At 30.2% G+C, this 12,326-nt stretch overlaps 3 protein-coding genes across 9 annotated transcripts in view; 1 reads left to right on the top strand and 2 right to left on the bottom strand.

Moving 5' to 3' along the window:
• The window catches only part of LOC127064768 (protein qui-1), a 52,331-nt gene extending 50,536 nt beyond the window's left edge, over window positions 1-1,795 (bottom strand). For 2 of the 3 annotated variants that reach the window (XM_050996348.1, XM_050996324.1), the window contains exon 1: window positions 1,643-1,795. The gene's annotated coding sequence lies outside the window, so the exon portion shown is untranslated. The remainder of the gene's footprint in view (window positions 1-1,642) is intronic. The other variant, XM_050996331.1, reaches the window with a different exon arrangement.
• Window positions 1,796-2,532: 737 nt separating this feature from the next.
• Window positions 2,533-12,150, bottom strand: LOC127064804 (protein transport protein Sec24B). 5 transcript variants are annotated; one of them, XM_050996377.1, is made up of 17 exons: window positions 12,011-12,150; window positions 8,681-8,850; window positions 7,239-8,590; window positions 6,999-7,160; window positions 6,816-6,931; window positions 6,648-6,750; window positions 6,454-6,580; window positions 6,245-6,354; window positions 5,928-6,159; window positions 5,688-5,845; window positions 5,379-5,604; window positions 4,971-5,300; window positions 4,796-4,906; window positions 4,548-4,720; window positions 4,098-4,433; window positions 3,923-4,026; window positions 2,533-3,818 (listed from the first exon to the last, which is right to left on the bottom strand). In XM_050996377.1, exons 2-17 carry the CDS (start codon window positions 8,826-8,828, stop codon window positions 3,707-3,709), a joined length of 3,900 nt encoding a protein of 1,299 aa, XP_050852334.1. In that variant the 5' UTR covers window positions 8,829-8,850; window positions 12,011-12,150; the 3' UTR covers window positions 2,533-3,706. The 5 variants fall into 5 exon arrangements, with proteins under 5 accessions (XP_050852334.1, XP_050852344.1, XP_050852325.1 ...); XM_050996387.1 differs by lacking the exon at window positions 12,011-12,150 and adding an exon at window positions 9,673-9,975 and having other exon boundaries at window positions 6,245-6,348; XM_050996368.1 differs by lacking the exon at window positions 12,011-12,150 and adding an exon at window positions 9,673-9,975.
• Window positions 10,535-11,668, top strand: LOC127064941 (GSK3-beta interaction protein). The gene has a single exon (XM_050996640.1). The coding sequence runs from the start codon at window positions 10,938-10,940 to the stop codon at window positions 11,295-11,297; it is 360 nt and encodes a 119-aa protein (XP_050852597.1). The 5' UTR covers window positions 10,535-10,937; the 3' UTR covers window positions 11,298-11,668.
• Window positions 12,151-12,326: the final 176 nt, after the last annotated feature.

Below are 12,326 nucleotides of genomic sequence, written 5' to 3' on the forward strand. Positions count from 1 at the left end.
ATATATATATATATATATATATTATATTATATTTAAATGTATACACATATATATCGACGATAAACTACAGGGCAACTGTGTATTTTCTTAATGATTCACTAGAGTATTAAAACGAAATTAACTCACAGACCTTCATTGTCGCCTATAATCGAGAAACTTTAGTTCGTTTAGTTCGCAATTAGCATAGTTGAGAATACCTATGTTGGTTGATTGTGAGAAGGGTTCGAAAAGAGATAGAGAGACAGAGAGACAGAGAGAGAAGATGAATGAGTGAATGATGGAAGAGATACAGAGAGAGAGAAAGAAAAAGAGGGAGAGAAGTGAAGAAGGATAGGGACAAAGAAGAAGCGAAGAGATGTGGGAAAGTTATTAAGGAGTTTGATAAAACCAATCGAGGAGAGAACATATAAAATTATAATTCAGAGTACGAAGTAGACAGTTCACCATTTCGTAACGAGTATTATAGAGATCGTATTTTACGAGAGATTCACATGTATTCTAATGTATTCTATCTTCTATACATTAAGTGTGTATGTATATGTAGCTACACTATTAATCGAAGATAACAGTAAGTTTTCACTTAACCGAAGCTCTCATCGATAATATATGCGTGTCTATCGTATCCGTAAAGTAACTTTTAGGTGATAGATACTCGCTACGTATGCATTAAAACTTTCACGGATAATTGTGAGGATTATTGTATATATTTATATCTACTATGTACATAGTTACTTACGTTACCTACCTATATATAGTTACATAGCTACACTATTTATTTTCATTAAAAAATTTTTTCATTAAAAAAAAAAAAAAGGACTTAAAAATCATCATACATATTACGTTAACTATTATGCCGAATGATTCGTATTATTATCTTGTAATTGTTAAGTTGATAATTAATAATATATTCGAATATTTATGTATCGAAAACACAATTCGTTTTAATCACGCTACGGAAGAACTTACACGTCATTTTGATTAGCTGTTATTATATATTGTATTGCGCCCTGTAGTCGTCTTTAATTATCGGGTGAATGAACCAAATGCAAAACACATACAAACGTTAATTTCTCGTATACTTTATATAACGGCAAAAGTGCAATAAAACGCATACGAGAGACGTACGAAAGCGAATCTAAAGTAAACAAATTACTTGCATGAGTATTTTACACCTATATATCTCAAGCGCGTGTTTATATATCATGGAAAAAAAATTTACAAAAAATGCATACGTAAGGTATAATACTTGTTGAGGAATAAATACACGAAAAAGTAAACTTATTAGATAGATATGTTCGTACGTTTATACGCGTGATGATTGCCAGCTTTCGTTGATTGCTATTCCGTTTATCAAGAAATTCACATGTTAATTTATCTGTGAATAATGCTATTTGAAACACGTATTCGACGAAAATATTACACGTACGTATGTATACATATACATATATATGTATATATATATATATATATATATATATATATATATATATATATATGTTACTGTTATAATACTATTCGTTTGGATAAAAAACAAAAAAAGTACGAACGATTATAAAACTTGAAAAATTTTAATAAGTATTATAACCTTAAATATTGCGTATATATATAAATATTGAAGACTCGTGATCAAAACAAAACTTACCGGATCGTTGAACAACTGCTACGACAGGATCACCTCCTCTCACCAACTACGGCACCACTACTGATAACAAAATCAAACCGCATACGCGCCGTAGCACCGACGCCGTTAGTGCTGCCACCTATGCGCGACTATCGATGCGCCGTAACATATACCTTTTTGGAGGCAAATACAAAAGAAAAACATACAAAATGGATAACAAATTCCTATAACAAAATTACAAAATATGTACTAATAAACTTGTAAAATTTATTGATTAACATAATTAAGAAAAATATGTAGAGATTATTAAAAATACTAATGCTGCTATAAAAGTAATAGTATGAAAAAATAAAATGAACAAATACTTTGAAGCTATTAGACATACATTTTTTTAATTTTGCTACTTTGTTTTTAAAGGTATATAGCAAAAGATATTAAAATAAATGACATATAAATAATTGGTTTAGGTGAAATTACACTCGATATGTACTCATTCATCCCATATAATGTGTAATTTATATTTATATTTATATTATATATATATATATATATATATATATATATATATATATATACACATACATATATATATACACATAATTTTTCGTAGCTTAATAATAATCAATATTCGATAACGAATAAACCAAATAACATACCAAAATGAATGATCCGTGTCAGGCTATTGTGAACATTGTCGTTTGAGGCCATTACACGAGTTATAACGATTGAACTCCAGATACACCGGAGGATATTTTTTTGACCCTCTGTGGGTGCATATAACAATTGATATTTATTTCACTGCAATTCTCCCGAAAAAAAAAACTGAATTTTCCTACTATGTATACATGGAAAAGTTTTTATTTGGCAGCATCGATTACAGGAGAGAAATGAAGTGTCATAAATATCAAATCCAAATATTGCTATATATATATTTTTGAAACTGCCTGCCCTAGAATAAATGACTTTGATGAAATTTTCAACTACCTCTAATATTTTACATACATATTATTCATAGTTCTATTTGAGCACCTAACAAACTATACTTGTTTAATTTGCATTGATGCACTTCATATGCAAGACACTCACAAGAATCATTTAATCATTTATATGTAATGATTATTTCGTTATTATATTTTACATTTTCGTATGAATGTATTATATCAAGAAAAAAAAAACACACACACAATTCTCTGTATATTAACTTTACATTCTTTTCAAAATTTTAATTGATCAATGCAAATAATGAGTATATAACGTGAAAAATGTTATGTTTAACTTGTAGATGCCATTGTAAACATAAGATTAAAATAACACGATACCAATATTTATAAATTCACAAAAATCTCAATAAATCTAATGGAATTATAGTAAAACTTATATATAAATTTTCTTACTTCGCTATATGTATTAACTGCCATGCCAAAATAACGGATTAACAATCCAATCATCACATAAGATAAAAACAGATGGCTAGAACGTTTCCCTTAAAAATTAATAACAACAACAACAAATTAAGATCTTCCATTAAAGCGTGTATATAGCAAAAAATGAAACCTGCAAAATTCATCAGAACATGTTTGGTTATTGTATTAAAAATACGTATATATGAATTGAAAGATAATAAAAATGGAAAAAGCAATGCGTAAGACATACTAGGTATCCGATATAACATAAATTTACGTGACGTACATGATATTTGGATCTATGATATTTCAATTGATACATTGTAAGAATATGGATAGTAATAATAATTACAATCTATTACATTTAAATGCTTCAACGTGTTTTTTTTTAACAAGGCTACGATTACTTTTTTGTATGACATGTCGTTTATAATTATCGTCTGTTTACTATGCAACAGCAAACTGGAACACTTACGCGTTACCGTGCTATCTGAATGAAAAATGTAGGTGATACTTGATAAGGAAAATCACATCCTGTTCCTGAGCACAGTTTGCCACTTACGATTTGCACTTTCACTGTGTCAATAACAATATTTTCGCGATTCTTCCATAATACATTTATGAAGAAATAGAAATTATTTGATACAACTCTTTCATATTCACTTATTATTCAAATTATCCACTACTTCACTTGAGTTTTTAAATGCTGCAAGAATTCATAATAACTAAGGGCTGATTCGAATCTGTCCTCTACTAACTGTTCCACAAATAATGTCCTGAAATGACTGTCATCTCTAAAAAATAAGTATATTGTTATATATACATATATATTAAAAAAAAAAAAAAACGTAATAAAAGTAATAAATTAGACATAAAAAAAATGTAATAAATGCATTACCGAATAATTTGCACAGATGCATAACATGATTTTTCTTCTTGCAGACTAAATACAAAATGGCGAAGTCTCTTGTTCTCTACAGTATCAAGTTCGGGTAACTGGTACTGTAAATAAATCATAAATAATATAAAATTCTAATATATGTATCAGTCAATTCCTTTAGAAAAAAACTTACAAATTCTTCTGGTATAGCGGAAAATGCTGAAACACCAAGTACATTACAACAAAACAATGGGTGAACATTTTTCCCCACATATATAAATATTTTATCTCCAGCATCCATTAAGAATGCACCTCTTGAATCTAGTTTCTCAGCAGACAGATGTAACCTAGGAGGTTGTGGGCAAATTTTGCCACTTATATTCACTGAGTTGTGATCGTCAAGCATGTGTACAGGATAAAGATCTGGATATATCATTTGTATAAGTTGTAAAAGTGGTAAAGTTTTTAACTGGCACATTGCAAATACTCGATCGTCTAATCGCGTGCTTGTACCTGATCTAAAAGCGATCTGTGCGAGAAAATTAAATCCATTAATAATAATAACAATAATAATAATAATAATAATATAAGTAATCATCAATCTATAACAAGAACAATTTCAATTAAAATAGCGATCACTTACGCATTTAAGCAAAGCAATAATGTATAAAGGTAATAACTTGAGACTATTTGGAGCAAAAAGTCCACTTTCCCCAATAGACTGGGACAACTTGTAAGCAGATAGAACATCAATTGCTACGTTTATCAATGCATCCCTTGCATCTGACAATGAAGACTGTTGTGATCTGTCCACAGCTGTCATATAATTTATATAATAAATAAAATTTATTTATATTAAATTTGTCATAAAATGATTACTTTTTCCCATACCCATTTTCGATAATAATCCTATTATACATTGTTGATCCGCCGAATGAAGGATATCTACCAAACTGGAAACCACTGGTAAGCATAATGTATGCACTCGAATTCTTCTTTCGCCTAAAATATTTTATAAATTACATATAGAAGACTTTTACAGAAAGACAAATATCACTTTTCTTACCTTTACTTGATGTATACAATAGTGCTGCTTGGAAACAGACGTTTTGAGTTTCAGTAAGACTCTCCTCGATTGAAATTTGCATTCCAAATCCAGAATCCGGATTTACATTCGGCAAACTTAATAAATCGGTAGAGCGAACGAAGAAATTGCCGTGGAAAGCGTGAATACTAAGACCACGTGTACAACGTACTCTCATTACAGCTTCAAATCCTATCTTTCGAGTTAGATAACGTCGTAATAGTCGCTCTAATGATTCCCTATGTTGAAGCTTAGACGAACGAAACAGTGGTAAATGAAATATACAACCACCAGAAAATTTGCACATACCAGCTGCAAAAAAGAAATTTTATTTATTAATGATTGATTTAAAAGTAAATTAACTTGTTATATTTGTCATTGTATACGTACAAAGCGTTGCCAAATCACTATATTGACTATTTAATAAAAACAGATCAACAGCAATCTGTTGCCCACTGCAATCTAATGCTAATCTTTTATAAAAATCAGTTGCTGGATTTAAATGAGGCACATCTTTACTAGCTCGAACATTTGGATCTTCTCTTGCTTGTAGAGCACCAGGTCCCAAATTTGGTAAACATGTTTGAAATACGGTCATTCTTCCTCCAGTAGGTAACTAACATTATAATAAGCAAATAAATATTTAAAAATTGTAAAGAAATATAATAAAGTTTATTAGTATATATTATAGGACTGTACCATCAATTTATATGCTACTTGCAAAGCAGCTCCTAATGCACTATTTGTATCATGAGTACCCTGAAATTTAGTTGGCAATTGGGCTAACAAATCTTTTATTAACTCTTCACGTTCTTTAAGATTAACAATTAAATTGTCTGGGCATGGAAGAAAAACATCTGAAAATATATCATCGTATGTTGAGATCATAATTTTTTTTTCATTCAATGAGTATTTTTTTATCTTATTTAAATGTTTTACCATCCACATCTAGCATAACCATTTCATGAGGCTGTGATACATTGTCAGGCATACTGAAAAAGTGTATTGTTGAATCTACTGCCAAAAATCCAATTTGTGTCCTTCCATCACCTGGTAATCTTGATAATTCATCAATTATTATGTTACATACTACAGTGAGATAACCACTTTCCACTGCAAGCCTTGAAACATCCAGTATAAAAAGATAAACTGCTGGTTGCGGGGGACGGAGCTATAATAAAAGTAAAAAAAAAATAAAGATTACAAAAGAGAGTATAATATCGTATATTGTTAAAAATATAAACTGTAATATATACCATATATTCACTAGGTGCAATAAATTCAATAGTGCTTGTTTTGACTTCTGGCCTTCTGGATGGGTCCCCAAAAGATTGAGTTACTGGATCAAATTGAAACTCTCCTGGAACTATTTCACATATCATTATATAATAAAAAATGTTATATAATAAATAATATACTTTTATTGTTTACATATTAATTAACGTAAATAACGTGTATTACTTACGGTCATTTACTCTATAACATAAATTACATTTCCATCTCTTAGAATCAACAAAATACACAAATGGATTGATATATGTTCTGCAAATACGACAACGTACAATTGTGGTACACTGAATTACAGGTAATTGCTAAAAAGAAATTTTCATTATTATATCATTAAAAGTTGTCAAAATATTATTTTATCATATAACTTACGTTTAAATCTTTGAAAGGATGTATTAAAATCCCAAAGGGTAATCTTGACTTTTGCAGCAATGAATTAGACTCAGGGATTTTTGTCAATGTACATCTAAATATACTGTAATAAAAACAATAAATAAATAGTATCAATATTTATATACTTAAGAAGTTTTATATACTTACTCTGGATTACAATTAACACTATCCAAAAATTCTTGATGTAATCTAACTTTTGGTGGTTCTATCTTTTCAGGAGGTAAAATATTTCTAGACTGTAGTAAATCAATGGAATCAACACCCTAAAAAAATAATTATTATATATGATAGTTTTATAAGGCAAAAATATCTAAAACATAACTAACTTACCCATATTTTATTGTAACCAGCCTGTGTAACTGACATTGTATTCATCTGCTTATTTAGTTGATTCATATGATCAGGATATGATCCAGGGTATCTTATAGACATAGGATCTAAAGGAATATTAGATAATTGTCCAGAATATGGTGATTGTGTGTCATATTTACCCTATTAATGAATATAATGATATAAACATGATATAAATAACTATAATTTATAAAAAAAATTAAATATGTATATAATTACAGTTTGTAACAAATGCTGTCCTGGTGGTAGCATAGTTACTAGCTGCCTTGAGGATAGACCAGGATTATTAGAAGGTTCACTAAATCTTGAAAGTGACATTGCAGAGCTCGAGGTATTGGCAGTGTTTAATGACATTTGTTTTCCATAATAATTTTGCGCATAATTTCTTTGGGTAACTAAATTTGGTTGACTACCATACATATTATGACTTAGTTGAGAATTTGATTCTTGTCCAAGTGAATCTTGACTGCCAAATGTCTGATTTTGAACTGGTGACTGTAATGAATGTAGAGACTGTACTCTTGATTGTTGTGGTAAATTATCTTGAACTCCTGTAATATTTCTTGATACAGGTATATTTGAACTATGAAGAGTAGGCTGAGTTTGCTGAGTTTGCTGTTGTTTAACAAATAAGTTTTGTGTACTAGCACTAGAATTATGCACAAATGATGGCACATTTTGTGGATTGCCTTGTACATTCTGTGGACTGTTGAAAATATTTTGCTGACTTCCATATTTAGGCTGGGACAAATAACTCTGCAAATTTTGAGGAGATGCAAAATTTATAAGCTGTTTCTCAGAATTAACATTTTTAGGTGTATTTCTCAAAACTGCTGAATTAGGATTGCGTTGATTCATCATTTGAGGAGAATGGCTAGGATTTATAAGTTTTGGCATAACATCTTCAGTTTGAGTTTGAGAAGGTATATTCAAAGATTCATTCTGACCACTCTGATTAAATGAAGATACATTCATGCTAGATTGTCCCAGAGAGTGTCCAGGTGGATTTTGCATAATAGAAGACTTTTGACTTGCATTATCAAAGTTTTCAGATACTGCAGGTACATCGCCTGTATTACTTGATAGGCCTATAGACTGACAAGTAGGTGTCTTTTGATATAGTTCATTAGACAATTCAGTGGAAGGGAAATTAGCAGTTCCTCTTTTAGCATCTGATTCTAATAATGTATTATGACTTGAATTTATTGGTGAGACTTGAGATATAGAAGGCATATTATGTGAATTAATATCTTGACTTTCTTGTACATTTGAAGACAAACTAACAAATGCAGAAGAGACATTGCCTGCGCTATTTAAAGGAGCAATATTTGTGGCACTAGGATTGAATTGGTTATGGGAGTAAGGAATTGTGGCAGGATTATATTGTTGTGTTTGCGTTTGAGTTGATAAGGGAGGCCTAACATTCAGATGCATATTTTGCTGTCCATTAATTGGTGGCATAGGAGGTCTTGGTAATTGTGGTCTATATTGATTATGTAAATATTGAGTTGGAGATGGATCTCTCGATGTTTCTCTTGATGGATCACGAGATGATTGTGATGATGGTGTACCTAAAAATATTACATAACTTACAAATAAAATACTAACTTTTTTTTCCCCTCTAAAAATAATATTCATATCTCTTATTAACATACACATACCAGTTAGATTAGAATGTGGTGATTGCATGCCGTTTTGTATATGCTGATTAACAGTAGATTGACCATTTACTATCGGTAGCCGTTCACTTTTTAAGGAATTATTAGGATCTACATATGACTGATACTGATAACCATCTGGGTGAGACATGTTGTTCTTTCTTTAGAAATCACTGAAACAAGGTCAAGTATACAATCTGATGTTTTACAAAATATATAAGAAAGTATCAATAAATCTTTTATTGATATTAATAACTTTTATTATTAAATCAATATATAAAACAGAAAGAAAAATTATTCGTCATAAAGAGTCTTATACATTTTTTTGATTAATACAATACCTTTCATATTTACAATTATTATCATCAAAAATTACAAAAAAAATATTTATAGAATCAATAAGATATTGTTTAAAACTAAATACATAGTTATAATATATATATTACATCTAAAGTATTCTTTATATAATTATACTTCATAATAGTAGAAAGAAAGAATGAAAGTTTATAAAATATAATTAAACTCGATTTTCTAGAAGAAAATGGTAAATAGAGCATTTCATGATCAATCAATGAAAAGAAAAAGAGAAAATTCAAGACAATTATTATTAACGTATGTTTCAAACAAAGAAAGATGTAATCAACAGCATCGTCATATTTAGCAATGGAATTGAGACTAAAAGAAATAAAAGTAAAATAATGTTCGGGTCATCAAAGTATCGTGTCATCAGCTGACCTTTCAATAATTATGACAGTTCGAAATTAAGAACGTTCACGGAAATGTATTAGATATTCCAATGTTGATCATTTAAATTTTTGTTCAAAGAAATTCTTCCTACAATTAAATTTATTTTGTTCAGACAAAGTAGGATATCTAGATGAGCTTTTGAGCACGCGCTCGAAAGGTTAAAACGTCATCTAGTAAAAAGCAGACCGATGTGTCTGACGGACAACCTTCGATTTATTTCGAATTCAATCACTAATCTTTCGGCTTACCTCCTCGATGTGGTTCTCACAAAGAAGATCGACCGATCTTATATCTTCTCGATTACACGGCCGCACATTGCAAACATTACAATTAATTTTACGTAAATCTTTTCACAAACGCAACTTATAAACGGCACACACAACATTACGTGGCAGAGTGAGCGACGGAAGCGACGTACTTTTCAACGTGGCAGATATACGAACTAATAAGGGCGACGAATGAGGACGTCACTGACGTGCAAAATCGAGGGTGTGTTCGATTACTATGCTTTTTCGATCAATTCTACGGCGCTACATTTAAACAATGCAATACTAAAAAAAAAAAAAAAGAGGAAAATGAAAACGAAAATCAAAAGCAATAAAACTAATTTAAACAATTTAAAAAAATTACATTAATTTATTATATTTTACTCGAAGATCTTGCCAAACTGAATAAATCGCAAATTAATACAGCCTTATTATTGACATAAATGATGATTACGTATATTTATTCAAATTGATAAGACATCGCATACCTCATTTTTCATTTTGAAACGTTAACTTTTTCTTCTACACTTGTATTTTCAATGTACTTGTCAAGAAAACAATATAACCTCGTTATTGACAAATTCTGTTGGAAAAATTTTAAATTTCGCTCTCTAAACAACGTCATCCTAAACGGAAATTTTTCTAACTTGCGTTATCACTTGCTACAGTAAACGTATGAAGATAATTCTTTGATTTATCGGTTTGATTATCAAGTACATATTGCTTATGTCATGGTGTGTGTTATATATATATATATATATAGATAGATATGTGTACGATGTATCTACGTCATAGCTTCGACGTATCGTAACCATGACAACGCGATAGATGATAAAAGAAGATATCACGTATAAAAATGAAGATGTAGTAGTTTAGTGCATTGATACATACGTACAAGAATCAGTATTACGACATTCTGCATAAAACAGTTGTCAATGTCAAGGATAGCAATATCCATCAAAGATTTCACCAGATTTTTAAGAGTACGACACTGTAGCCACCTTTTAAGCGGAAATAACGCACGAATAAACTTACGCAATTGCCAATGGTGGTCTTTGACCCTGAATCTAACCTGTGCACGTGTTGCGTCGTGCGATAAAAACACGATTTTGGCATGAAACTATCTTCCTTCCTTGATTGCCAAGAACTGGATTGTGACACCGTCAAAGATTTGTTGGTAAAAATCAAAAATAATTCTAACGACGAATATCCAAATATATTAATGATATAACAATAAAGTTATTAAAATGACAAATATGGAGAATAATGAGGATAAGATATTAGATGAGGAACAATGGAAACTGGAAGCACAATCTGTGATCAACGATATCAAGAATCACGTGAACGACGTAAAATTATCCGACAGATTGTGTAGTACGAATCAAGTTATCTATTTCAATTTGACAACATTGGAAAACTTAAAATATTGTATTGAATTATCCAGTGCAGGTTTTACAATCGTTGGAAATAAACACGACGACGCTTCGAACAAGGGAAACCAATATTTCGAAACGCCATACAGTTTGTTGAATTCCACAAGTCCACAATATAGAGATTCGTTCGGCAATTTATTGTTAGAAAAATTGAAAGAATTGAGTCAAGAATAAAATGAACGATATTTTTGAAAAACATATTTATCTCTATTATGTAATTCTATTTGTTTTTATATTCTAATAATCTGTTTTTTTTTTTTTCCAGTAAAATAAGAAAATTATATATGAAAATAATATGTTACGTGACATAACGAGAGAAACGGTACTTCTAGAAAAAGAATATGCAGAATATAAAAAAACAAAATGGCGTTTGTCCTCGAAAATCGACAAAGTTCGTGCAATGTACAAGGACAGTGCCGTAATTATTACGTTAATTATACGATACGGTTTCCATTGAAATGATATATCTTGGAAAACTTGCCATTTCTATCAGTTGTATGCTATAAAAGATAATATTACATAAATTCTAACGAATATGTAAATAAGTTTTGTTTTGGTATTTGTGAAACCATAATTTTCTTTTTTTTCTATATCATATTCTTACATATCACGTTCAATAATTATAATTTTGTAAATATTAATAAGTAATAATCCATAGAATGGAAACGATCATTCTTTGCGAAAAATAACCTTTTCTGAAATTAATCTAAGAATATTTTTCATGATAAAATATGTATATGCTTCGTCCTCATCGAAGTGTGTATTCTTAAAAAAAAAAAAAAAAAAAAAAAAAGAGAGAGAGAGAGAAAAATGATAAAATTTTAAATAATTACAAATAATGTAATAGAACTACAAATAATGTAACGAAGATAGAACAAAGTACGTACAACACTGACGTATTCTGCGGTAAACGCATAACTTCGCGTGTCCCTAGTAACAGCAGCCATTATCCCTAGAACTCGACAGATTCATCGACGCGTCCTCCCTACGTACAAGCCCATCATCTATCTTCCTCTTCTACCCCCTGCACTTGTCATTCTGTGGTTCGACGTATTACACCGCGAAATGAGACACTTTCGAAGAACCTGACATACTGCGTGTTGTATATAATTTGTGTCTATATAATTGTGTTAGTAAGTACATACATACGCGCGGCATACATCGTATGCGCCGCGTTACTGCGTGCACCCGAAAGATTCTGAA

The sequence above is a fragment of the Vespula vulgaris genome, chromosome 1 (assembly GCF_905475345.1).
Source record: "Vespula vulgaris chromosome 1, iyVesVulg1.1, whole genome shotgun sequence".
Taxonomy (NCBI): domain Eukaryota; kingdom Metazoa; phylum Arthropoda; class Insecta; order Hymenoptera; family Vespidae; genus Vespula; species Vespula vulgaris.